The sequence below is a fragment of the Caretta caretta genome, chromosome 1, assembly GCF_965140235.1.
Source record: "Caretta caretta isolate rCarCar2 chromosome 1, rCarCar1.hap1, whole genome shotgun sequence".
Classification (NCBI taxonomy): domain Eukaryota; kingdom Metazoa; phylum Chordata; order Testudines; family Cheloniidae; genus Caretta; species Caretta caretta.
Window position 1 is genome coordinate 211135835 of NC_134206.1, and position 25106 is coordinate 211160940.

At 43.0% G+C, this 25106-nt stretch overlaps 1 protein-coding gene across 8 annotated transcripts in view; it reads right to left on the minus strand.

Moving 5' to 3' along the window:
• Window positions 1-25106, minus strand: part of MIX23 (mitochondrial matrix import factor 23) — a 76242-nt gene that overhangs the window by 24004 nt on the left and 27132 nt on the right. For 2 of the 8 annotated variants that reach the window (XR_007352689.1, XR_007352687.1), the window contains 3 exons: window positions 15364-15423; window positions 11993-12149; window positions 9987-10279 (listed from right to left, as the gene is read on the minus strand). The exons of 2 other annotated variants lie outside the window; for them this stretch is intronic. Coding sequence is in view for 4 of the 6 variants with exons in the window: in XM_075119450.1 (XP_074975551.1) it covers window positions 20776-20961 (186 nt within the window). In the remaining 2 variants the exon portion in view is untranslated. Of the gene's footprint in view, window positions 1-9986; window positions 10280-11992; window positions 12150-15363; window positions 15424-20760; window positions 20962-25106 lie in introns of those variants that run through there. 4 more of the 8 variants (XM_048820106.1, XM_048820087.1, XM_048820112.1 and 1 more) reach the window with 3 other exon arrangements.

The following is a 25106-nucleotide window of genomic DNA, read 5'->3' on the forward strand; positions in this document are numbered from 1 at the left end:
AATTGCCTTCTATGACGAGATAACTGGCTCTGTGGATGAGGGGAAAGCGGTGGATGTGTTGTTCCTTGACTGTAGCAAAGCTTTTGACACGGTCTCCCACAGTATTCTTGCCAGCAAGTTAAAGAAGTATGGGCTGGATGAATGGACTATAAGGTGATAGAAAGTTGGCTAGATTGCCATATTCGTGATGACGACAGCACTTCCTTTGTCAGCCTTTTTGATTATGATGTCAGAGTTGTTTCTGAGGCTGTGGATGGCATTGTGTTCTGCATGGCTGAGGTTATGGAGCAAGTAATGCTGCTTTTCCACAAACTTCAGCCCGTGCACTCTATGTAGAAGTCCAGTCTGTTGTTTCGCCCTTCAGGAAGAGTCCACCCAGAATCCTTCTTTTTGTAGTCTTGGTAGGAAGGTCTCTGTGGGTTAGTATGTTGTTCAGAGGTGTGCTGGAAATATTCCTTGAGTCAGAGATGTTGAAAATAGGATTCTAGGTCACCACAGAACTGTATCATGTTCGTGGGGGTGGAGGGGCAGAAGGAGAGGCCCCGAGATAGCCCAGCAGAAGAATCTGTCCTAAGAGTATAGCTGGATAGATTAACAATATTGTTGGGTGAGTTAAGGGAACCACTGTTGTGGCCCCTTGTGACATTTAGTAGTTTAGATAGTTTAGTCTCTCCAACGACAGACTGTTGAATTGGAATGAATTTGCAAACTGGATACAATTAACTTAGGCTTGAATAGAGACGGAGTGGATGGGTCATTACACAAAGTAAAACTATTTCTCCATGTTTATTCCCTCCCCCCCCACCCCCACTCTCCTGCTGGTAATAGCTCACCTTAAGTGATCACTCTCGTTACAGTGTATATGGTAACACCCATTGTTTCATATTCTCTATGTATATGAATCTCCCCACTGTATTTTCCACTGAATGCCTCCGATGAAGTGAACTGTAGCTCACAAAAGCTTATGCTCAAATAAATTTGTTAGTCTCTAAGGTGCCACATGTCCTCCTTTTCTTTTTACAGAACACAAAGTATACAGTACTCACTTTACATTATTTTATTACAAATCTTTGCATTGTGAAAATGACAAGAAATAGTATTTTTCAATTCACTTCATACAAGTACTGTAGTGCAATATCTTTATCATGAAAGAGCAACTTACAAATGTAGATTTTTTTTGTTAAATAACTGCACTGCAAAACAAAACTATGAAAAACTTTGGAGCCTACAATTCTACTCAGACCTAAGACAAACAAGTTTGTTTACATTTACAGGAGATCATGCTGCCTGCTTCTTGTTTACAATGTCACCTGAAAGTGAAAACAGGAATCTCACGGCACTTTTGTAGCTGGCATTGCAAGGTATTTACGTGTCAGATATGCTAAACATTCATATGCCCCTTCATGCTTTGACCACCATTCCAGAGGGCATGTTTCCATGCTGATGATGCTCGTTAAAAATTAAATTTATGACTGGACTCCTTGGGGGAGAATTGTAGTCTTCTGCTCTGTTTTACCTGCATTCTGCCACATATTTCATCTTATAGTAGTCTTGGATCAGACCCACCCATGTGGTTTGTTTTAAGAACACTTTCACTGCAGATTTGACAAAATGCAAAGGTGGCACCAATGTGAGATTTCTCAAGATAGATACAGCACTCAACCCAAGGTTTAAGAATCTGAAGTGCCTTCCAAAATCTGATCAGGATGGGGTGTGGAAGAATGCTTTCAGAAGTCTTAAAAAATCAACACTCCAATGCAGAAACTACAGAATCCGAACCACCAAACAAACAAAAATCAACCTTCTGCTGGTGGCATATGACTCAGATGATGAAAATGAACATGCGTCGGTCGGGATTGCTCTGGATTGTTATTGAGCAGAACCCTTCATCAGCATGGGTGCATATCCTCTGGAATGGTGGTCGAAGCATGAAGGGGCATATGAACCTTTAGCGCATCTGGCATGTAAGTATCATGCGATGCCAGCTATAACAGTGCCATGCGAATGCCTGTTCTTACTTTCAGGTAACATTGTAAACAAGAAGCAGGCAGCATTATATCCCGTAAATGTAAACAAACTTGTTTGTCTTAGTTCTGAGTGGAATTGTAGGTTCCACAGTTTTACATTGTTTTGTTTTTGAATGCAGGGGGTTTTTGTACATAGTATTTTTCTGTAGAATTCTCTTGTTTTTTAAAGTGCAAATATTTGTAATAAAAAATAAAAATAAAGTGAGCACTGAACACTTTGTATTCTGTTTGTAATTGAAATCAATATATTTGAAAATGTAGAAAAACATCCAAAATATTTAATAAATTTCAATTGGTATTCTATTGTTTAACTGAGATTAATCACTCAATTAATTTTTTTAATTGCTTGACAGCCCTATTTGAAATACTAACCTAGGCAAGGCCACAGAGTTTTTGAGGGACTATTCAGGCTGTGCATTGTATATTTCAGAAGGAAATGAGTGACAAATTTGCACTTTCATTCCCTTTGATACCATTGGGCTCAAACATAAGGCTGTGAGTACAAATGTACAGCCACAAATGACAATGCTAGCTCGAAAATTGAGGGAATTTTCTAAAGTATGAATTCATACAGGCAATCATCTCAAGGAACTACGGTTAAGAGAAAAAAGAAAAGGAGTACTTGTGGCACCTTAGAGACTAACCAATTTATTTGAGCATGAGCTTGTGAGCTGTAGCTCACGAAAGCTCATGCTCAAATAAATTGGTTAGTCTCTAAGGTGCCACAAGTACTCCTTTTCTTTTTGCGAATACAGACTAACACGGCTGTTCCTCTGAAACCTACGGTTAAGAGAGTTAAGACAGAAACATTTTATTCAATATGAGGTACACACCTGTAGTCTTTATCAGTAAAGAGTTTCCAGGTTTGTGCTTACAGTTTGAGTACCTATATCTATTACTATCCTCCATCTACACCATACTGTACACCTGCAAAGCTTGATAAACTACTGAGTAGCCTTATCTGTGAAACAGGACTTGTCTATGTGATTTAGTTTACAGCAAGCCAGGCTGTAAATCTACAGTGCACTAGCCTGCCGTGCACTAAATCACCAACCATATAGACCAGAGGACCCATTCAGTTGAAAGAAAATTCCAAGGGATGCACCTCAAAAAGAAAAGGAGTACTTGTGGCACCTTAGAGACTAACCAATTTATTTGAGTATGAGCTTTCGTGAGCTACAGCTCACACGTGTCCTTATACTGGAGAATAAATGCTACTCATAATGATACAGCCCAGTTATACCTGTGTATCTGGACAGCATAGATAACAACAGATTTCTTCACTAAATGGTCACTGAACCAACAAAAAGTCATTCCATTTTAGACTTGGTTTTGTTAAGTAGTGAGGATATTATATAGGAGCTGGTCATAGGAAATAACCTTGGACTGAGTGATCACAAACTGGTTCAGTTTAAATTAAGTGGAATAATAATCTAAACAAGGTTGGCTACTCGGACTTTTGGTTTCAAAAGGGTAATTAAGGGAATTAATTCAAGAAGTCAATGGGACCGAAGTGCTCAAGGACTAGCACTCAGAACACCTGGAATTTCTTTAAGTCAAAGGTACAAAATCTATCTGGGAATTTACAAACCCATGTAAGGGAATACACTTGTAAGAAAGAGCTCCACACCTAACTTGAATTACCACCGCAAAAAGAATATTAGGAATAAACACAGAACATACAGGGAAAGGAAAAAGGGAGCAATCAAAGACAACTGTATGCCTTGGAGGTCAGAAAAACGTAGGAATAAATTTAGAATTGTTAAAATCAAGCTGAGCTAGACCTTGCAAAGGAAATTAACAGTAAGACGTTTGTAGTAGGGATGTAAACAGGGTTCATAAATAGTAACTGTGTAACCTATTAAAATTCTATCCATTAAATGGTTAACCATTAAGGAGTTCACATAAACAGGGAACTACGGGTGCGGGGGGTGCTGCACATTTTACGTAGGGTTCTGCTGCCCTATGCGGCAGCGGAGTTTAATCGTTAACCGAAACTAATAAGACCGATGCTTATTGGTTAACCGGTTAAACTTTTATATCTCTAGTTTGTAGTTATACAATAAAAAGAGAAAATGAAGGATGAGGAAGGGCCACTATGCAGTATGGCTGGGGTAGAGATAAAAGATAATCTAAGTATTGCCCTAAAACTAAATGAATACTTTGCCTCAATTTTCAATAAAAGTGAAAGTACAGAACACAGACATGAAGGCAGGATGGCTGGTGGAAATGCGTAGAGAAGCAAAGATTACCACATGGCAGGCGAAAGACTTAGATCTTAATTTGCTCAAATTGGGAGGGTGAATAATTTCCATCCCTGAATACTGAAAGAACTGGCAGATGAGACCGCTGGTCCAATACCCAGAATTTTTAATAAATCTATCAATTTAGGATCAGTACTGTATGAGCAGAGAATAGCCAACCTATATTTCAGAAAGGGGAAAAAAGTTATCCAGGCAATTACAGACCTCTTAGCCTGACCTTAATAGCATGTACGGTTTCAGAATAAATTCTGAAGGAAAGGATTACTAAATGCATCGCAGTATATGGAAAATGGGCTGTAATGCAACATGGAATTACCGAAGGTAGCACATGGCAGACTACTCCCACAGTATTCTTGCCAGCAAGTTAAAGGAGTATGGGCTGGATGAATGGACTATAAGGTGGATAGAAAGCTGGCTAGATTGTCGGGCTCAACGGGTAGTGATCAATGGCTCCATGTCTAGTTGGCAGCCGGTATCAAGTGGAGTGCCCCAAGGGTCGGTCCTGGGGCCGGTTTTGTTCAATATCTTCATAAATGATCTGGAGGATGGTGTGGATTGCACTCTCAGCAAATTTGCGGATGATACTAAACTGGGAGGAGTGGTAGATACGCTGGAGGGGAGGGATAGGATACAGAAGGACCTAGACAAATTGGAGGATTGGGCCAAAAGAAATCTGATGAGGTTCAATAAGGATAAGTGCAGGGTCCTGCACTTAGGACGGAAGAACCCAATGCACAGCTACAGACTAGGGACCGAATGGCTAGGCAGCAGTTCTGCGGAAAAGGACCTAGGGGTGACAGTGGACGAGAAGCTGGATATGAGTCAGCACTGTGCCCTTGTTGCCAAGAAGGCCAATGGCATTTTGGGATGTATAAGTAGGGGCATAGCGAGCAGATCGAGGGACGTGATCGTTCCCCTCTATTCGACATTGGTGAGGCCTCATCTGGAGTACTGTGTCCAGTTTTGGGCCCCACACTTCAAGAAGGATGTGGATAAATTGGAGAGAGTCCAGCGAAGGGCAACAAAAATGATTAGGGGTCTGGAACACATGAGTTATGAGGAGAGGCTGAGGGAGCTGGGATTGTTTAGCCTGCAGAAGAGAAGAATGAGGGGGGATTTGATAGCTGCTTTCAACTACCTGAAAGGGGGTTCCAAAGAGGATGGCTCTAGACTGTTCTCAATGGTAGCAGATGACAGAACGAGGAGTAATGGTCTCAAGTTGCAGTGGGGGAGGTTTAGATTGGATATTAGGAAAAACTTTTTCACTAAGAGGGTGGTGAAACACTGGAATGCGTTACCTAGGGAGGTGGTAGAATCTCCTTCCTTAGAGGTTTTTAAGGTCAGGCTTGACAAAGCCCTGGCTGGGATGATTTAACTGGGAATTGGTCCTGCTTCGAGCAGGGGGTTGGACTAGATGACCTTCTGGGGTCCCTTCCAACCCTGATATTCTATGATTCTATGACCTAGGGGTTACAGTGGACGAGAAGCTGGATATGAGTCAACAGTGTGCCGTCGTTGCCAAGAAGGCCAATGGCATTTGGGGGTGTATACGTAGGGGCATTGCCAGCAGATCAAGGGACGTGATCGTTCCCCTCTATTCAACATTGGTGAGGCCTCATCTGGAGTACTGTATCCAGTTTTGGGCCCCACACTACAAGAAGGATGTGGAAAAATTGGAAAACATCCAGCGGAGGGCAACAAAAATGATTAGGGGACTGGAACACATGATTTATGAGGAGAAGCTGAGGGAACTGGGATTGTTTAGTCTGCGGAAGAGAAGAATGAGTGGGGATTTGATAGCTGCTTTCAACTACCTGAAAGGGGGTTCCAAAGAGGATGGATCTAGACTGTTTTCAGTGGTAGCTGATGACAGAACAAAGAGTAATGGTCTCAAGTTGCAGTGGGGGAGATTTAGGTTGGATATTAGGAAAAACTTTTTCACTAGGAGGGGGTGAAGCACTGGAATGCGTTACCTAGGGTGGTGGTGGAATCTCCTTCCTTAGATATTTTTAAGGTCAGGCTTGACAAAGCCCTGGCTGGGATGATTTCATAGAATCATAGAATATCAGGGTTGGAAGGGACCTCAGGAGGTCATCTAGTCCAACCCCCTGCTCAAAGCAGGACCAATCCCCGACTAAATCATTTAGAATTCAATAGTATTCTAAATCATACTAAATCATTTAGTAATCAATAGCATTCTACTATTAACAGTGCAATTAGCTGCAATTCATTTTTTTTAATCACACGATTAATCAAGATTCATTTTTTTAATCGCTTGACAGCCCTAATTACAATCTTTATTCTTTCTGTTCTCTTTTCTGCTTGTGAAGTGCAGTTTATTACTTCTATCATAAATACTACAAATTTCTCTCTCTTCAAGAAATATATCTTTCTCTATTTCTCTTATATAGCATACCTTTTGTGACATTATGTTGTAGTAAAGGTACCTTCTCTTATTGGTTTTCCTCTTCCTCACTTGTCTCTTTAAATACTTTTTAGCAGCTTTTAGCTTTTGTGTAAGTCCAGATATCTTGTTGATAATTCTTGTTCTTCGTAAATCCCTAGCCTGTTTAGGTACCATGTATCCTTCATACACTGTACTGTGTTATCATCACAGTCAATACAGTTTAGGTCTGCTTTTTCTGCAGTTTTCATATGAATGCTCCCCTCCACATTTACCACATTTTGTTTTACCTCTTCACATATTTGTCACATATCCAAACTTTTGACACTCCTAATATCTCAAAGGGGGTGGAATACATGGTTTAGACCAAAACAACTGATATCCTAGCTTTATCCTGACATGTAAAGTCCTTGCTTTACATGTTATTTTCACAGCTGTGGATGGTTTGCCCCCCCGCCCCATCTTTACTTCCTTATTCAGCGATTTGGCACTGCCAATATTGTGGTTTCCCACCCTACTCTTTGTTCCCTTTGTTCCTGCTGCTTCTTCAGATGTGTCTGTTCTTGTCGTCTAATGTGCATCCATTCTTCATTCCTAGCTTCTTCTCCCTCACATTCTGCAGCAACTTCTGTGTGATTCATCCTGCTTTTGCCATCTCCAGGGCACAGCCACTCTCCACCCACCTGCCAGCCCAGCCCAGCCCAGGGTAAGTCTGCCTGGAAAACCCTCAAGGAGGCAACTAGATAACTTCCTGTGCCTCCTTTGGGCTTAAAGAGTGATTCAAGCCAATCAGAGAGGCTGAACATCTCCTCCCATCAGGAGTGTGGCAGGGCCCACTCACTCCTGCCTCTGCTTGAGTCCACAAACAGCTCAGAGACCTTTATGCTGGTAAAACACCCAGTGGAATTTGTTTACAATGTTGGTTCCCACCACCCTTGTACACTATACAGCCATACTCCTACAGGCATAGGGAGCCCTCAGCTCCTGAGGCAAGGAAGGAAGAGCAATCCCTCTCACTGTCTGCTTCTCTTCTCCTATTTCCTTCTGTGCCCTTTTGAATCCTCTGCCTAATGGCTTAATTAGCCTTCCAGCTCCCCTCCACCTACCGATTAGGCACAGCTCTTCTTAAAGAGGTCTTTAATTGGAGCTGCAGTTACCAGCCTGCTGGCTCAGAGAGTGTTGCCCAGCACTCTGCCACAAAGACCTTCATGGGCCGTGCCTCCAGTAAGCTAGGCTCTACCAGCCCATGCTCTGCTGGTCACAGTGAGCTACTTGGGTGGTGGTCCAGTCTGAGGACTGCCTAGGGACCTGGGGACCAAACTTCAATACCCAGATTCAAATCTCCACTACCCTGACTTGTAGCAGGGATTTGAACCCAAGTCTCCCCCAACCCAGTGAGTGCTACAGAATCATAGAATATTAGAGTTGGAAGAGACTTCAGGAGGTCATCTAGTCCAATCCCCTGCTCAAAGTAGGACCAACACCAACTAAATCATCCCAGCCAAGGCTCTATCAAGCCGGGCCTTAAAAACCTTTAAGGAAGGAGATTCCACCGCCTCCCTAGGTAACCCATTCCAGTGCCTCCTAGTGAAATAGTGTTTCCTATATCCAGCCTAGACCTCCCCCACTGCAACTTGAGACCATTGCTCCTTGCCACCACTGAGAACAGCCTCGATCCATCCTCTAGGGAACACCCCTTCAGGTAGCTGAATGCTGCTATCAAATCCCCCCCTCACTCTTCTCTTCTGCAGAAAAAATAACCCCAGGTCCCTCAGCCTCTTCTTATAAGTCCATATGTGCCCCAGCCCCCTAATCATTTTCGTTGCCCTCCGCTGGACTCTCTCAAATTTGTCCACATCCCTTCTGTAGAGGGGGGACCAAAACTGGACGCAATTACTCCAGGTGTGGCCTCACCAGTGTCGAATAGAGGGGATTAATCACTTCCCTTGATCTGCTGGCAATGCTCCTACTAGTGCAGCCCAATAACGAGGGCACACTGCTGACTCATATCCAGTTTCTTGTCCACTGTAATCCCCAGGTTCTTTTCTGCAGAACTGCCGCTTAGCCAGTCGGTGGCGGTACATGGGATTCTTCCTTCCTAAGTGTAGGACTCTGCACTTGTCCTTGTTGAACCTCATCAGATTTCTTTTGGCCCAATCCTCCAATTTGTCTAGGTCACTCTGGACCCTATCCCTACCCTCCAGCATATCTACCTCTCCCCCCAGCTTAGTGTCATCTGCGAACTTGCTGAGGGTGAAATTAATCCCATCATCCAGATCATTAATAAAGACGTTGAACAAAACCAGCCCCAGCACCAACCCCTGGAGCACTCCGCTTGATACCAGCTGCCAACTAGACATTGAACCATTGATCACTACCCGTTGAGCCACCAGGTTATAAAGTCACTCTCGCTTTCAATGAATATTTAATTTATAAAAAGTGGAACAGCTCCACCAGGGAAGACGGACACCCACCCCAGAATACCTAATAGCCTAGCTTGTGGGAGTTACATTGTGTGTGAGTTAATGAAAGCCACTCAACACCCCCTAGTCTGAGCTGCTTATACAGGATGCTCATCTTCCAAGAAAAGTTTAGGTACGAAACACTATGTCCAGTTTCACTGATATCACAAATAAGCACATTTAAAGTCTAGAGATGCAGTTCTTCTCTCACCAACTCCTACCGCACTGGTATGCTCATCAAACTGGTTTCAAAGATGCTTCAGAAAGCGAGTTTGGCATTAATACTTTCATCAGTTGTTAAAATTCGTAACACAGTCATCACTGTTAAAATGCATAGGTGAAAAAGGATTTGGGTGTCTCATTCCTGTCTCCATCACAAAGCCATCATGCAGTCTATTCCAGTTAGCAGTGTCTGCTCAAAAAGAAACCCAGAGCTGCATTAGTAGATATTATAGATCCAGGTTGGGGAGGAGAGGAATCGTATATAGAGGGTCTGCAGGTCAGGACTGAAGTGTACTGGCAAAGCAGTGTCTGTGTATAACCCTACTGAACTATCACCTGTGGTAAATGGTTCAAGTCAAAGCCTTTAGCCTCCTACTTTGAGCACTGCTTGAGCACTAAACTCGTTCAAACTATAAAAGTTATATTTTTTTGACCATGTCAGGTCACACTTAAGGGTAGACTACATTTATCCACCATGCTAAAGGTGAAAGCAGTAATACAGGAAGACCTCCCTGGTGCAACAACAGAGGGAGCAATTCTCTATATTATCTCTTCCCCTTCTAGGGCTGCTGTGGGTTGGGGAACTCAAGAAAGTGGTAGTATCCCATTCCATCTGAAATTTTTTTTAATAGTTATAAAATGTATTAGTTTTTCACATTTTGTACAAAATAGGAGTTGGTTTCTCTTAATTAGGAGAATCAGCTGAATGTGAGATTTTAACTAGATGAGTCTGAAAATAAAATGAGGCGGGGTTCTCCTGGTTCTGGAACGGTCTCTCTCAGCTTGCCCCATGTCTCTTCAGCTTTGCTCTCATGATTGTAGAACAACTTCACGGGCAGCACTCTTGCATCACTGGCTCTTTGGAGGCTTGTAGTGAATTCTGCAGCGCTCATTAAATACCTACGAGACCAAAATAAAAAGGGAGTCGTACCTTGTAATAAGCATCCTCAACACAACAGAAGCTGGGGCCAGAACTGGCAATTCTCCCTTTCTACAGTGCACACGTCAAAACTATGACCGACGACTGACCTTGCAGCATTAATGATCATTACCACTCTCGCAGATCCCTGGGCCTATTCACCTTCCCTGCAGGTCAGTATTCCAACACTTGCAGCCTGGTGCTAAGAGATGGCATAGCACTAGAGGTGCTCACTTTCAGATGAGACAAAATTTAGATCGTAACCATTTGTGGTCACTCACCTGTGGCACATTTCACAAGAGGAAAAACACTGGCGTACTACATTCTGTCAGTCTAAATTCACTTTGGCATTTTAACTGGATACAGCTGTTCTTTACTTTCTGAGCTCATCTGTTGTGTTGTATCACTGTGCTGCTCAACAGATGCCATGTTGCCCACCAGGGGTGCGGCATTACAGTGGAGGGTGAAATGCAAATTACATTTATGGGTCACACCAGTCTGTAAAAGCTTTGTAGAGTTATTGTATGCTGTTTGCAATCAGTTCAATGTTTTTGGATCAAAATAATTTTGACTACTTGATAGCAGTCTGCCCCTTCAGCTGCACATACTACCACCTGCAACACTCACATTCAGCACCATGCGTGGCTAAAATCTGGTAAATAGAACTAGTAAGCTTAGATGACCTTCCCATTTCTCCTAATTGGAGGACTCAAACCCCATACAACTGGCTCATACAAGAAATTAACCATCGGAGTTCACTGGGATAAGCAACTATAGAAATCAATTTAAGTTAACTTGAAATAAAACACTCAACTGAAATAATGCTTCGGCACCAAAATAACTAGAGAGACAACTTACAACTAGGTTAGTTATTTCGTTACCAGTCTGTGTGCTGACAAGCCCTGAAAAATGGCAAGGGCACCACCTAGACTCAAGTTGGGGTGCTGACTCAGTATTGATTCAGACTCAATACCTTTTCCTGGTTTATCATGGAGATTTCTTAAGTAAGAGCCAGACCTGACTCTTACCTTTTCAGATCTAAGGCTGTGTCTACCCTGCCACTTTCAGCGCTAAAACTTTAGTCGTTCGGGGGTGTGAAAAAACACCCCCAAGCGACAAAAGTTTTAGCGCTGAAAAGTGCCAGAATAGACGGTGCTTTATTGCCAGGAGCACAAAGCTGCCACCCCTCATTCACGGTGGTTACTTTTTATCACTGGGAGAGCAGCGCCCCGGCGACGCAGCGTGACTACGCTGCCCACGTCACAGCGCTGCCCCTGGGTTGTAACGTGGGCAGGGTAGACATACCCTAAAATAGCGTGAGCTGTAATGCATGCGTCACACACATTCTTACCACCAACTGGAAGGGTAGGGTATTTAGTGTTCAGCCAATTATGGCTCATTTTATAGAAGTACTTAAAACTGTTTCAGAGTTGTCCCTTTCTACAGTCCCATGCTCTCTGGATTGAGTTCCAAAGGAAAGGAAAGGATAGGATCTTTAGGGCCTGCCACCAACCTCAGCAAAAAATTGTAAGTTTGCGAAGTGCACAGCTTCAGATTCTACTTTCAAAGATCTGTTCAATACCCCCTCTGCCTGACAAGAGATTTGAACATGCATCTCCCACCTCTCAGGTGAGTGCTCGCCTCTCCTCCCCTCCCAGTTTGTGTGCAGTTCAGCGTGCTCTGAAAACACCTACCAGATTGGGCCATGCAGGCAAGACAGGCAGGGTAATGCCTAGTTTCACCTGGTTTGAGGATCCTGCTGGGGCTTCAGCATGAGCTAGGCACCTGGGCACCAAGACTGAGGCAGCCGTATACATGCCCAGAGGAAGAAACTTCAAGTCCCTGATGCACCTAACGGCAGAAATGTAGGCTCTGAGTGATTTTTAGGTGACTCCAGGGTTAGGTGGCAGCTTAGCAGGGGTTTTCAGTGGCACCTAAGTTTCTTTGTGATGGCTAGATGGGTGGTATAAACCAGATTCACCTCTACTAGTAGACAATCCCATAAAACAGCACCCTTTTTCTGCTAAGCCACACCTACTTTCCAAGTTCCCCAAAGACACAGTATTCATTTCTTAGTAACTGCCAATTTGAGGTGAATGAGGTAAAGATAATTAGTCCAAAAAGCAGCTTTCACTCAATTAAAAATAATCACACTTCTGTGAAAATGCTGTGCCTGCTATTGGTTTAATTACACAAAATAAAACTATTTCCCCATGTTTATTCCCCCACCCCACCCCCACCGTTCCTCAGACATTCCTTTTAACTCCTGGAAATGGCCCACCTTGATTATCACTACAAAAGGTTTCCCCTTCCCCCGCCCCCCAGCTCTCCTGCTGGTAATAGCTCACCTTACCTGATCACTCTCCTTACAGTGTGTATGGTAACACCCATTGTTTCATGTTCTCTGTGTATATAAATCTCCCCACTGTATTTTCCACTGAATGCATCCGATGAAGTGAGCTGTAGCTCACGTGAGCTTATACTCAAATAAATTGGTTAGTCTCTAAGGTGCCACAAGTACTCCTTTTCTTTTTGCGAATACAGACTAACATGGCTGCTACCCACTGACATGGCTTCCCACTGATATGGATGGGAGCAATTCATACCTCCCTCAAAGATACTATTTCAGGCTGTCACCTAACTGAGACATAGATCAATGTATTGGGTAGAACTGTTTGAAATACTTTGAATGCAGTTTATCAAATGCAATTTAAAAAAAAAAAATTAAAGTGGTCAATAAAAAAAAAAAGTTATCAAAATGGCTTACTTACCAAGAGCCTGCTTTGCAGGAAACAAAAATTCAGTGACCATTTTGGTAATGTTTTTTGGACAAAAGCATGAAACACTTCTGAAAAAATATTTTGAAGTGAAAACAATTTCACTTTTAACAAAAACAAACCAACCCTATTTTGCAACCAGCTCTGGTACTGGTTAGCGTTAATTTGCATTTTGAAGTTTATTTTTCTGCCATAAGGGCTACATACTTTTTTTAAAAAATGACAGTTTCAGTTCTGGTACACAATTTAACAGCCACTTACAAAACTGGGCAATTAGGCAGCCATTTGTAATGCTGCACAACTGCATAATAGACTAACAGTCTCTAATTCAACCAATGGGTTCAAAGCATTTTACAAGACTATAGTACTCTGATGTTCCAGAGAGACTAAAGAAGAAGGAAATTAGATTTACTTGGGGCTTGGCTACACTTGCGAGTTACAGCGCAATAAAGGAGCCCCCGGCGCACTAGCTCGCTATCCGTCCACGCTGGCAAGGCACGTAGAGCGCTCTGACTCCGTGGCTACAGCGCTGCTGGGACTCCACCTCGGCGAGTGGAAAAACGTTTGCTGCGCCCTCGCTGGAGCGCCGCCTGTGTGAATGAGGTGTTGCATTACTGCGCTCTGATCAGCCTCCGGAAACCTCCCATAATCCCCTTAAGTCAAGTGGCCGCTCTTGTCATTGTTTTTGAATCGCTGCAGGAATGCGGATATGCCCTTTGAAAGCTCCGTTTCTAACAGCTGGCTGCTTATCTGCTCTGAGACAAAGCAAGCCATTAGTGTGGAGTGCTGTGTGTGACGGGGGGGGGGTCTGCTGCTGACATGCTCTCAGTCCCCCAAAAACCCATCTCTCTCCCCCCACATACACACAACACACTCCCTGTCACACTCCCCCCCCCCCATTTGAAAAGCACACTGCAGTCACTTGCATGCTGGGATAGCTGCCCATAATGCACCGCTCCCAATGCCGCTGCAAGTGCCGCAAATGTGGCCATGCCAGTGTGCTTGAAGCTGTCAGTGTGGACAGACTGCAGCGCTTTCCCTACTGCACTCTCTGAAGGCTGATTTAACTCAAAGTGCTCTACATCTGCAAGTGTAGCCAGGCCCTCAGTCATACAGCAAGACACTGGCAGAAGTGGGGATAAAATCCCAGAGTCCCGGTTTCTTATTCCCTACTCTCATCTGCACCAAACAAGAGAAAAATCCATTTTTTTTTTTTTGTCTCTTGTGCTGTGCATCCCTCTTTTTTACCTCTTGGGAGTTTCAGAATTTAAAAATGAGATACAACTCTTACTGGTCAGAGCTTACTTAGACAGGATGCCTGGGACTTGACTCCATAGTACCAGAACAGACAGTATAATACAGCCTGGCCTGATATCAGTATTAGTGTCTCGAGAATCAATCCCCTTTCTGTAGGGAATATTGGAATGAGATATGGATTACTGGACAAAGAAAGCTTTCTACCCTATTTGAAACTAGAAGAGGATCTTAGGAGTCAGATTTCAGAGTAACAGCCGTGTTAGTCTGTATTCACAAAAAGAAAAGGAGTACTTGTGGCACCTTAGAGACTAACCAATTTATTTGAGCATAAGCTTTCGTGAGCTACAGCTCACTTCATAGAAGTGAGATGCCCAGAAGTTCTAGTACTTGGCTTTAAAATGATCTTGGTGCTAGATTACCCACCCCAGAAATTGAAGGACTATTTTCCACAAAACTGGTATAGTACGGGCAGCAGAATTTCCCTCCTACACAGTGCCTCACCGCACAAGGGTGCCTCCATCCTGACACGCACAAGCTCCTTCCAGAGGTAGGAGGGAGTTCAGTCTTCCTGGCCCACTCAGTCCTAGGTATCTCCAACTGAGACGGCTCACAAGAAGGCCAAATAATGCCAGATGTGATGGTGTTTGTGAAACAGATACTTATCCCCCAAGAGCTACACTGAGGTACACCAACTCACCTCACAGAAACCATTAAACATAGGGAAACAACTTTTAGTCACTACAAACCTGAATCAGACTAGAATAGGTGACCTGCAGGTGAAGCCCATTTCTCTCATGCACACCTTTCAGCCTGTTTTTATCTTTCCTTCGCAGTTTCGTTGAAGGGTTCTTTATCTGTAAACTAATGACTTCAGAGGGGGGAGGTGAAAGTAGGGATTTGGAGCCAGTTCCCTAGAACTGCCTACTTTTTTCCTCCCCTCACCCCCTCCATAACACTCCGATGCACTATGGTCATGCATCAGTTTAAACAGATAACATCACAAACTTAATAAAACAACAACTGTTCTGTACCTTCCAGCTTCTGTCGTTTACTACTTCTTCCACATTCAACTCAGACTGCATCAACTTCAACTGCAAGAAGTATGAGAGAAGACAGACAGCATTCAGAGTCAGATATTAAGAACAGGCCCCCACAGTCTTGACAATTCACATAATGTAACCCTAAAAACCCCTCAATGCCAACTGGTAAAGGGTTCACTGCTCTGTAACAGTAACTCCTGACAAACTCAGGAGTTTGACTCCTGACAAACTAGCACACTGCTTTCTATCCATAAAAAATGTCACGTGAGGTCTTCAATAAAAGCTGGGGTCATGCTGGTCATGAGTATCAGCATGAAATGTATGTACAAATACTGTGTGTGTACGTACCCACATCCACAAACCTACCTATAAATACACACAACAAGACATTTTAAGTGTCTTCCTAAAAATGTCAGAATCAAGGCAAGGTTGACAAACAGGTTTCTACCAGACAAAGGATGCATATTCAACTGTCTGCCTCTCCGTACAAGCGTACAGGAAGCCAACACAATGGAAGCCCTATTTTCATATGAAGTCCACACCAAGGAATACCCTGGGGGTCATCCTGACTCTGGGGACAAAACATGCATTTTGAGGGATACAAAGAGAAGGCCAAAAGACAGCTCTTTATCCTGGTTCTGAAGCACTGCAAAGGACATTCAGGCAAGATAAGATGCCTTTTAGGCAGATGGTTCTGCTGTTTAAGTTTAGTCGCTAGAAAGTACGTACAGATTTTTTTATACGTAACCTTCCTCTTTCCATTATCTCTTAATCCTTGACAATAAATTGGATTGTTTTCACAATAAATATCTCAGTGCTGTGATGTGATATATGGGAACTGATCCTCAGATGACTCGAACAAACTGGTATTGTGATAAATGAAAGGGGGGGAGGTAGCTCCCTTTTATGGACACTCAGCCAGCCAGTAGCAGTTCTCTAATTGCTCTACCTGTAAAGGGTTAAAAAGTCTCACTGCTCTGCATAGGTAAAAGGAAGTGAGTGGGCACCTGGCCAAAAGAGCCAATGGGAAGGCTAGAACTTTTCAAAATTGAAACAAGACTCCCCTTTTGTCTGTCAGTTGTTGTTCTTGGGGAAAGGCAGACAGGGAACAGTTATGCTATGAGACGCTTGGACCAGGTATGAAAAATCATCCATATCATACCTCGAAACTAATCATCTAAACCCGCAGATATGTAAGTAGATCAGGAAATGTCTAGGAAGACGCGATTAGATTTCTCTCTTATTTCTTTATGGCTTGTGGATTCCTCTGTGCTAACCCCAGGTGCTTTTATTTTGCTTGTAACGTTTAAGCTGGACCTCAAAAGAGCTATTCTTGATGCTTAATCCTTGTAGTTGTTTGTTTTTTTAAATCTAGCAAAAGCCTAAGTTCCCAGATGTATTTTCTTCTTTAAAAAAAAAAAGAAAAAATGTTTACCTTTTTTAAGAACAGAATTGGATTTGTGTGTCTTAAGAGGTTTGTGCACATGTTGTTTAATTAGCTGGTGGAAACAACCGACTTCCCTTTCTCCTCCCCCCCCCCCCTCCGCTCTTCCCCAGAGGAGGGATGAAAGGGTTTGAGGGTACCCCACAGGAAGGAATTCCCAAGTGCATCTTCCTGGGTTCTCAAAGGGGTTTTGCACGTGGGTGATGGAAGCATCTACCAATCCAAGGTCAGAGAAAAGCTGTAACCTTGGAAGTTTAATACAAGCCTGGAGTGGCAAGTATTAATTTTTAGAATCCTTGTGGGCCCCCACCTTCTGCACTCGAGTGCCAGAGTGGGGAATCAGCCTTGACATGGTGTGTACACTGTCCTCTGGGGAAAGCAAACCTGTATTCCTGTAAGTAGCCAGAGACAGGGGCTGGATATCACAGGGGAATGCTTTAAAGGAGCACAGGGACTGAGATGCACGCATTGTTAGCCTGCAAAGCAATGAGGGCTAGCGTTGCCCTGAGGAGATTGTTTGGGTGGCTACTAGGCTGGTGTTCTCAGGGAGCTGACTCCGAGTTAAGCACCAGCATCTCTCTGTCTCTCTCTCTCTCTGGATGCAGTGAGGTAACAAGGTGACTCTCAGTCCTGGGCACCCCAAGTCACACATACCAGCACTGAAGAAGAGCAGCTCCGTGTAGCTCGAAACAGAAGTTGATCCAATAAAACATATTAGTGTACCCACCTTGTCTCTAATAGATTCTAGTAAATTCAAATCTCAAATTCTACTTTTTTTTTTTAAATCAGTTTTTACCACCCTGGAGCAAAGTAAAGTTGCACAGGCCATATTAATTCTGGCGTTTCCTAAGATCTGGCGTTTACAAGATCAAGCACTCCAACCGTAATATTCTTTAATTGTGTGTAATTTCTAGACAGTTTAGAAGGATTTTCTTTTTTCTAGTGTGTGGCACCATACTGACTCCTCCACATGTCAACCTAGGTCCTATAGAGCCATAGCACAGAGCATAGCCACTCAAGCTAAAGGAGTGACTCTAATAGCATTAATATTAGTAGGCCAGCCACAAGAGGCAGAGGCAAACACTTTGCCACTGGCTTATACATCTGTTTTCTACACAGTGGAATCTTGGGGATCAGGATACCTGGCTCTGGAAGGGAGTTTGCTCTTGCAGTTAGACCACACAGATTTGGTGCACTTACTCTGAAAGGCAGTGTGACTAAATTAATGCGTCTTGGGTCTGCGCAATTAGAGATGCTGTTCTACCCTCAGCTCTGCCAGAAGGGACCTTGGGCAACAACTCGGTTGCTTCCCTTGTAAAACGGGAGAGAAGACTCCCTTACAGGACAGAGGTATGATGCCTTACTCAATAAAAAGGGTCAAAGAATACACAATTAATACCACTTAGAGTTGGGACTAGAACACATGCTTTACCCCAGTGATCAAAGGCAGTGTTCAAAACTTAAGTGTTACACTGAAAAATGACACTGAAATGAGCGTGGGGCCTTGCTTCACTCAGTCAACAAGCTCACCACAGTTAAAGGCATGCACAAACTTGGATTTTCGAAAGCTTATGACTTGGCCCTACCAGGTTTTATTTTCACAGGGACAGTAAAAGACCCTCTCTGACCCCAACAATGGGATTCCCTGCTAAATTTTGAGTCCCTGTCTCAAAATTATAGAGGGCACTCTAGCTCTTCGAGGAAATGGTTAGAAAAAATTAGCAGCAAAGCTCTTTATTCTTCCCAAACCTTATCTGTAGAAGTAGCTGAGTAATTTTGCTGAAACTTTCTGAAAGAAAATTCAGCCCCATACATTTCAAAGTTTGGCAAAATTATATGCTACTAAAACTTCTAGAATAAAGAGGTATAACTACATGTATTATCAGCTCTACCTATAACAGAGATTAGAGGACTGCTTTCCGAATTGGACACTGGCCTTAGGAGTCAGACCCAAAGAGTAATGCTGTGTAAATGGTGAAATGGAGCTGCAAGTAACAGCATTCCAAAGACACCCTTAGAAGACATGCAGTTGAAGCTGCCTTATATCAAGTGAAAAGTAGTATCTTGGCAGTGAACATTTATTCTCTAGATTTGAACTACATGCTACAAGCACTCTAGGCAGCTTAAGCCAAGATTTGTCCTGGCAAGATAATAACCAAGTGTCCTCAACATCCAGACTACATACATTTGTTTCTTTTGGTAATGAATATGATTTGAGGAAAACCCATAGGTTAATGAATAGACTGGCTGAAATGCAAATCACAGATCTCTGTAAAAAAATTAGCATGCCAGTGTAAAAACCTGTTAACATTATGAAAAATTTATGTGCGGGTCAGCCATAAGGTTTTGGATCTCAAACACTTCAAGCTGATGTTGTAGCTACTGGTCAACATTTTCAAAAATGGGTCCCTGAAGCTGGGCTTTACATCTTAATTTAGATACCAAGAGACCTGCCTTTTTAAAGTGCTAAGCATTTCAGTGGGAGATACAACTCAGCAATTTTAAAAATCAGATCTCTTGCTTGAGTCTGAGGATTTAAAGGTAGAGATTTTCTAAGGCACAAATGGCAGTTAAAGTGCCAAACTCTCACTGAAAAGTCACTGGTAGGGGACTTTGGCACCAAGCTGCCATTTGTGCCTTAGAAAAAGCTCTCCTGAAGAGCCTAACCTTAAACTCTGGTTTTTCAAGAATCTTACCCATAATCTTTAAGGAGAGATGATATTACAACCATTATGTCCAAGGATCAAACAGATTCCCTTTTTAAGTACTTAACTCAAATCCCAAGGTGGCTGTTCATGAACACATGAACATATTTAATACAGTAGAACCTCAGAGTTATGAACACCAGAGTTACAAACTGACCGTTCAATCCCACACGTCATTTGGAACCAGAAGTACGCACCCAGGCAGCAGCAAAGACCAAAAGAAGCAAATACAGCACAGTACACTATTAGACATACACTACTACAGAAATAAAGAAAAAGTTTAAAAAAAAAGATTTCACAAGATAAAGGAAACTGTTTCATTTAAATTAAGATGGTTAAAAGCAGCATTTTTCTTCTGCATAGTAAAGTTTCAAAGTTGTATTAAGTCAATGTTCAGTTGTAAACTTTTGAAAGAACCACCATATCGTTTTGTTCAGAGTTATGAACAACCTCCATTCCCCAGGTGCTCATATTGGATGTTCTTCTAAAAGGTACACACTAGGAATTATGTTGGGGAGGTTCTATGGGCTGTATCATACGGGAGGGGGGGGTCAAACTAGATGATCTGACCTCAATCTGTGAAAAGCCTTTGGAAGTAGGATGTACAAATACAGGTATTCTTGAATGCTGGTGTGACTGCCAGATGAACGGGAGGTTTAGGTTTGATATTAGGAAAAACTTTTTCACTAGGAGGGTGGTGAAGCACTGGAATGGGTACTAGGGAGGTGGTGGAATCTCCATCCTTAGAGGTTTTTAAGGTCAGGCTTGACAAAGCCCTGGCTGGGATAATTTAGTTGAGGATTGGCCCTGCTTTGAGCAGGGGGTTGGACTAGATGACCTCCTGAATCCCTTCCAACCCTGATATTCTATGATTATATTCTATGATTCTATGAACTTTCACATTACTCAAAAAAATTCCAGGCTGTTCAAGATATAACAAATTATCTAGAATTAACAGCATGGCGGACTGATAAGGATTAAAGTCTTCACAAAACACCCATTCAGAAAATTTTTACCATTTCAAAAGTTCAAAGTATAAATCTTCTATGTAAGGAGGATTAAGTTGCACTTCCAGGGAATAACTGCTGTCCAAGCTGCTTTAACAAGTCAACATCCATGCTGACAGGCTCAATGATTTCAGATCTAGATGGAAGACTTCTCCTTGATCTTGGATAGTAGATCAGGAAGGACATTTAACAGAGATTCCAATGCTAGAGCCAAAACTTAAAATTGACATGCCCAAGTTGGCATAAATCAGTAAGACTGGAGCTCTGTTGGTCTAGTCTTACTGAGGATCCCGGGAATAAGAGCCACTAGAGGAAAAGCACATTGACTGACCCCACGCCAGAGAAGTGCCATCCACCAGAATCCAGATCCCTGCTTCCTCTGGAACACAATTTCAGATACTCTGAGACAGATACAGCAATTTCCTGCAATATCCTATAAAAACCACACTGAATTAAGTTTAAGCATCTTAGTTCATTGTATTTAAAATGCAAAAGTTTGTGTATTATTACAGAATTGTACATAATGTCTCTAAAGAGGAGACCTCACTAATGTAAACCTTGGGAAGTGTGAAGAGCTACAAAAGACTATTTGAAACAACGTGCTAGACAAAGTTAAGTGGGATTCCTAGGAAACACCTGGGAGGTGGGGAAGGCAACTTCTCACCTCTGGACCCATCCTTTTGAAGCTGCATCCTGAGAGGAAAGCTTGTCTGCTGATCACCTACAGACCAGAGGCCCAAACTGGATAAAAGAGTGACCCTCAGATTCAGCGGGTGCTTGTTCTGAGCCAAGGTGGTAATGAACTTGTAACCATAGGAAAACCCCTTTGGTTTGAAGTACTGTTCACCAGCCAGAGCCCTTGTTGGAGTCAAAGGGTGGTCTCTGGTAAGCTTATAAACAAGCATGTAGGTTTTGTTTTGTTTTTTAATTGTTTTCTCTGTAATAATTTTACCTTAAGAATAAATGTACTTGCTTAGAAGGAGCTGTGTGATATCTATGGCAAATTGATTACCTTTCAAATGCTATGAAAAGCTAAGCACAGATGTAGACCTGGAGAGGCAGTCTGTCTATGCTGGGGAATTCACTGTGTAGGCAGGGAGCCATGCAGCCTGGAAATACTCTGGTTGGGAGGGAGAGAGACATATCTTTGCTCAAAAGAGGTGAAGGCTGGGGAGATGGAACCCTAAGAGTGGGTGCCCTTGCTAGATCACAGAAAGGGAACAGAGGTGCACAGTTGCCTAGAACTGACACACTGCATTCTTGTTTGTGATAAAAAGGTAAGCGTTCCTCACACCTCTTGCAGAAGGGATAAATCACAAACCTTGTCGAGACAAGATGTAATACCTAATTTGATCTCATTAACACACCTTCTGATACTTGGCAAGATAAAACAATTGCACTTTTGAATGTGCTAAGAGGGTAGAGTTAAAACTTGGGCTCTCCCTTATAAGATGTTTGTGAGATCAAGTTATCTAGCTCCATCTAACATCACACTTTTAAATTAAGGCTATTGATTAATCGCAGGGAACTCAGGTGATTAATTTTTTTTTGAGTTAATCACAATTAATCACAGTTTTAATAGCACTGTTAAACAATAGAATACCAATTGAAATGTATTAAATATTTTTGGATGTTTTTCCACATTTTCAAATATATTGATTTTAATTTAACACAGAATACAAAGGTTTCAGAGTAGCAGCTGTGTTAGTCTATATTCGCAAAAAAAAAAAAAAAGTACTTGTGGCACCTTAGAGACTAACCAATTTATTTGAGCATAAGCTTTCATGAGCTACAGCTCACTTCATCGGATGCATTCAGTGGAAAATACAGTGGGGAGATTTATACACATAGAGAACGTGAAACAATGGGTGTTACCCATTCGGAAGAAAGAGGATCCTGGGAACTACAGGCCAGTCAGCCTCACCTCAGTCCCTGGAAAAATCATGGAGCAGGTCCTCAAAGAATCAATCCTGAAGCACTTGCATGAGAGGAAAGTGATCAGGAACAGCCAGCATGGATTCACCAAGGGAAGGTCATGCCTGACTAATCAAATCGCCTTCTATGATGAGATTACTGGTTCTGTGGATGAATGGAAAGCAGTGGATGTATTGTTTCTTGACTTTAGCAAAGCTTTTGACACTGTCTCCCACAGTATTCTTGTCAGCAAGTTAAAGAAGTATGGGCTGGATGAATGCACCATAAGGTGGGTAGAAAGCTGGCTAGATTGTCAGGCTCAACGGGTAGTGATCAATGGCTCCATGTCTAGTTGGCAGCCGGTGTCAAATGGAGTGCCCCAGGGGTCGGTCCTGGGGCCGGTTTTGTTCAATATCTTCATAAATGATCTGGAGGATGGTGTAGATTGCACTCTCAGCAAATTTGCAGATGATACTAAACTGGGAGGAGTGGTAGATACGCTGGAGGGCAGGGATAGGATACAGAGGGACCTAGACAAATTGGAGGATTGGGCCAAAAGAAATCTGATGAGGTTCAATAAGGATAAGTGCAGGATCCTGCACTTAGGACGGAAGAATCCCATGCACCGCTACAGACTAGGGGCCGAATGGCTAGGCAGCAGTTCTGCGGAAAAGGACCTAGGGGTGACAGTGGACGAGAAGCTGGATATGAGTCAGCACTGTGCCCTTTTTGCCAAGAAGGCCAATGGCATTTTGGGATGTATAAGTAGGGGCATAGCGAGTAGATCGAGGGACGTGATCGTTCCCCTCTATTCCACATTGGTGAGGCCTCATCTGGAGTACTGTGTCCAGTTTTGGGCCCCACACTACAAGAAGGATGTGGATAAATTGGAGAGAGTCCAGCGAAGGGCAACAAAAATTATTAGGGGTCTAGAACACATGACTTATGAGGAGAGGCTGAGGGAGCTGGGATTGTTTAGCCTGCAGAAGAGAAGAATGAGGGGGGATTTGATAGCTGCTTTCAACTAGCTGAAAGGGGGTTCCAAAGAGGATGGCTCTAGACTGTTCTCAATGGTAGCAGATGACAGAACGAGGAGTAATGGTCTCAAGTTGCAGTGGGGGAGGTTTAGATTGGATATTAGGAAAAACTTTTTCACTAAGAGGGTGGTGAAACACTGGAATGCGTTACCTAGGGAGGTGGTAGAATCTCCTTCCTTAGAGGTTTTTAAGGTCAGGCTTGACAAAGCCCTGGCTGGGATGATTTAACTGGGAATTGGTCCTGCTTCGAGCAGGGGGTTGGACTAGATGACCTTCTGGGGTCCCTTCCAACCCTGATATTCTATGATTCTATGATATGATACCATACACACTGTAACCACAGTGATCACTTAAGGTGAGCTATCACCAGCAGGAGAGCGGGGGTGGGGCGGGACCTTTTGTAGTGATAATCAAGGTGGGCCATTTCCAGCAGTTGACAAGAACCTCTGAGGAACGGTGGGGGTGGGGGAATAAACATGGGGAAATAGTTTTACTTTGTGTAATGAAACCAATAGCAGGCACAGCTTTTTGACAGAAGTGTGATTATTTTTAAATTGAGTGAAAGCTGCTTTTTGGACTAATTATCTTTACCTCTGTAATCGAGTGACCAAAGATATTGAAGTGTTCTCCGACTGGTTTATGAATGTTATAATTCTTGACATCTGATTTGCATCCATTTATTCTTTTACGTAGAGACTGTCCAGGTTGAGCAATGTACATGGCAGAGGGACATTGCTGGCACATGATGGCATATATCACATTGGTAGATGTGCAGGTGAACGAGCCTCTGATAGGGTGGCTGATGTGATTAGGCCCTATGATGGTGCCCCTGAATAGATATGTGGACACAGTTGGCAACGGGCTTTGTTGCAAGGATAGGTTCCTGGGTTAGTGGTTCTGTTGTGTGGTGCTTGGTGAGTATTTGCTTCAGGTTGGGGGGCTGTCTGTAAGCAAGCACTGGCCTGTCTCCCAAGATCTGTGAGAGTGATGGGTCGTCCTTCAGGATAGGTTGTAGATCCTTGATGACGCGTTGGAGAGGTTTTAGTTGGGGGCTGAAGGTGATAGCTAGTGGCGTTCTGTTATTTTCTTTGTTGGGCATCTCCTGTAGTAGGTGACTTCTGGGTACTCTTCTGGCTCTGTCAATCTGTTTCTTCACTTCAGTAGGTGGGTATTGTAGTTGTAAGAATGCTTGATAGAGATCTTGTAGGTGTTTGTCTCTGTCTGAGTGACTGGAGCAAATGCAGTTGTACCTTAGAACTTGGCTGTAAACAATGGATCGTATGGTATGGTCTGGATGAAAGCTGGAGGCATGTAGGTAAGTATAATGGTCAGTAGGTTTCCGGTATAGGGTGTGTTTATGTGACCATTGCTTATTAGCACTGTAGTGTCCAGCAATCTCTTGTGTGGACTGGTCCAGGCTGAGGTTGATGGTGGGATGGAAACTGTTGAAACCATGGTGGAATTCCTTAAGGGCTTCTTTTCCATGGGTCCAGATGATGAAGATGTCATCAATGTAGCGCAAGTAGAGTAGCGGCATTAGGGGACGAAAGCTGAGGAAGCGTTGTTCTAAGTCAGCCATAAAAATGTTGGCATACCGTGAGGCCATGCGGGTACCCAAAGCAGTGCC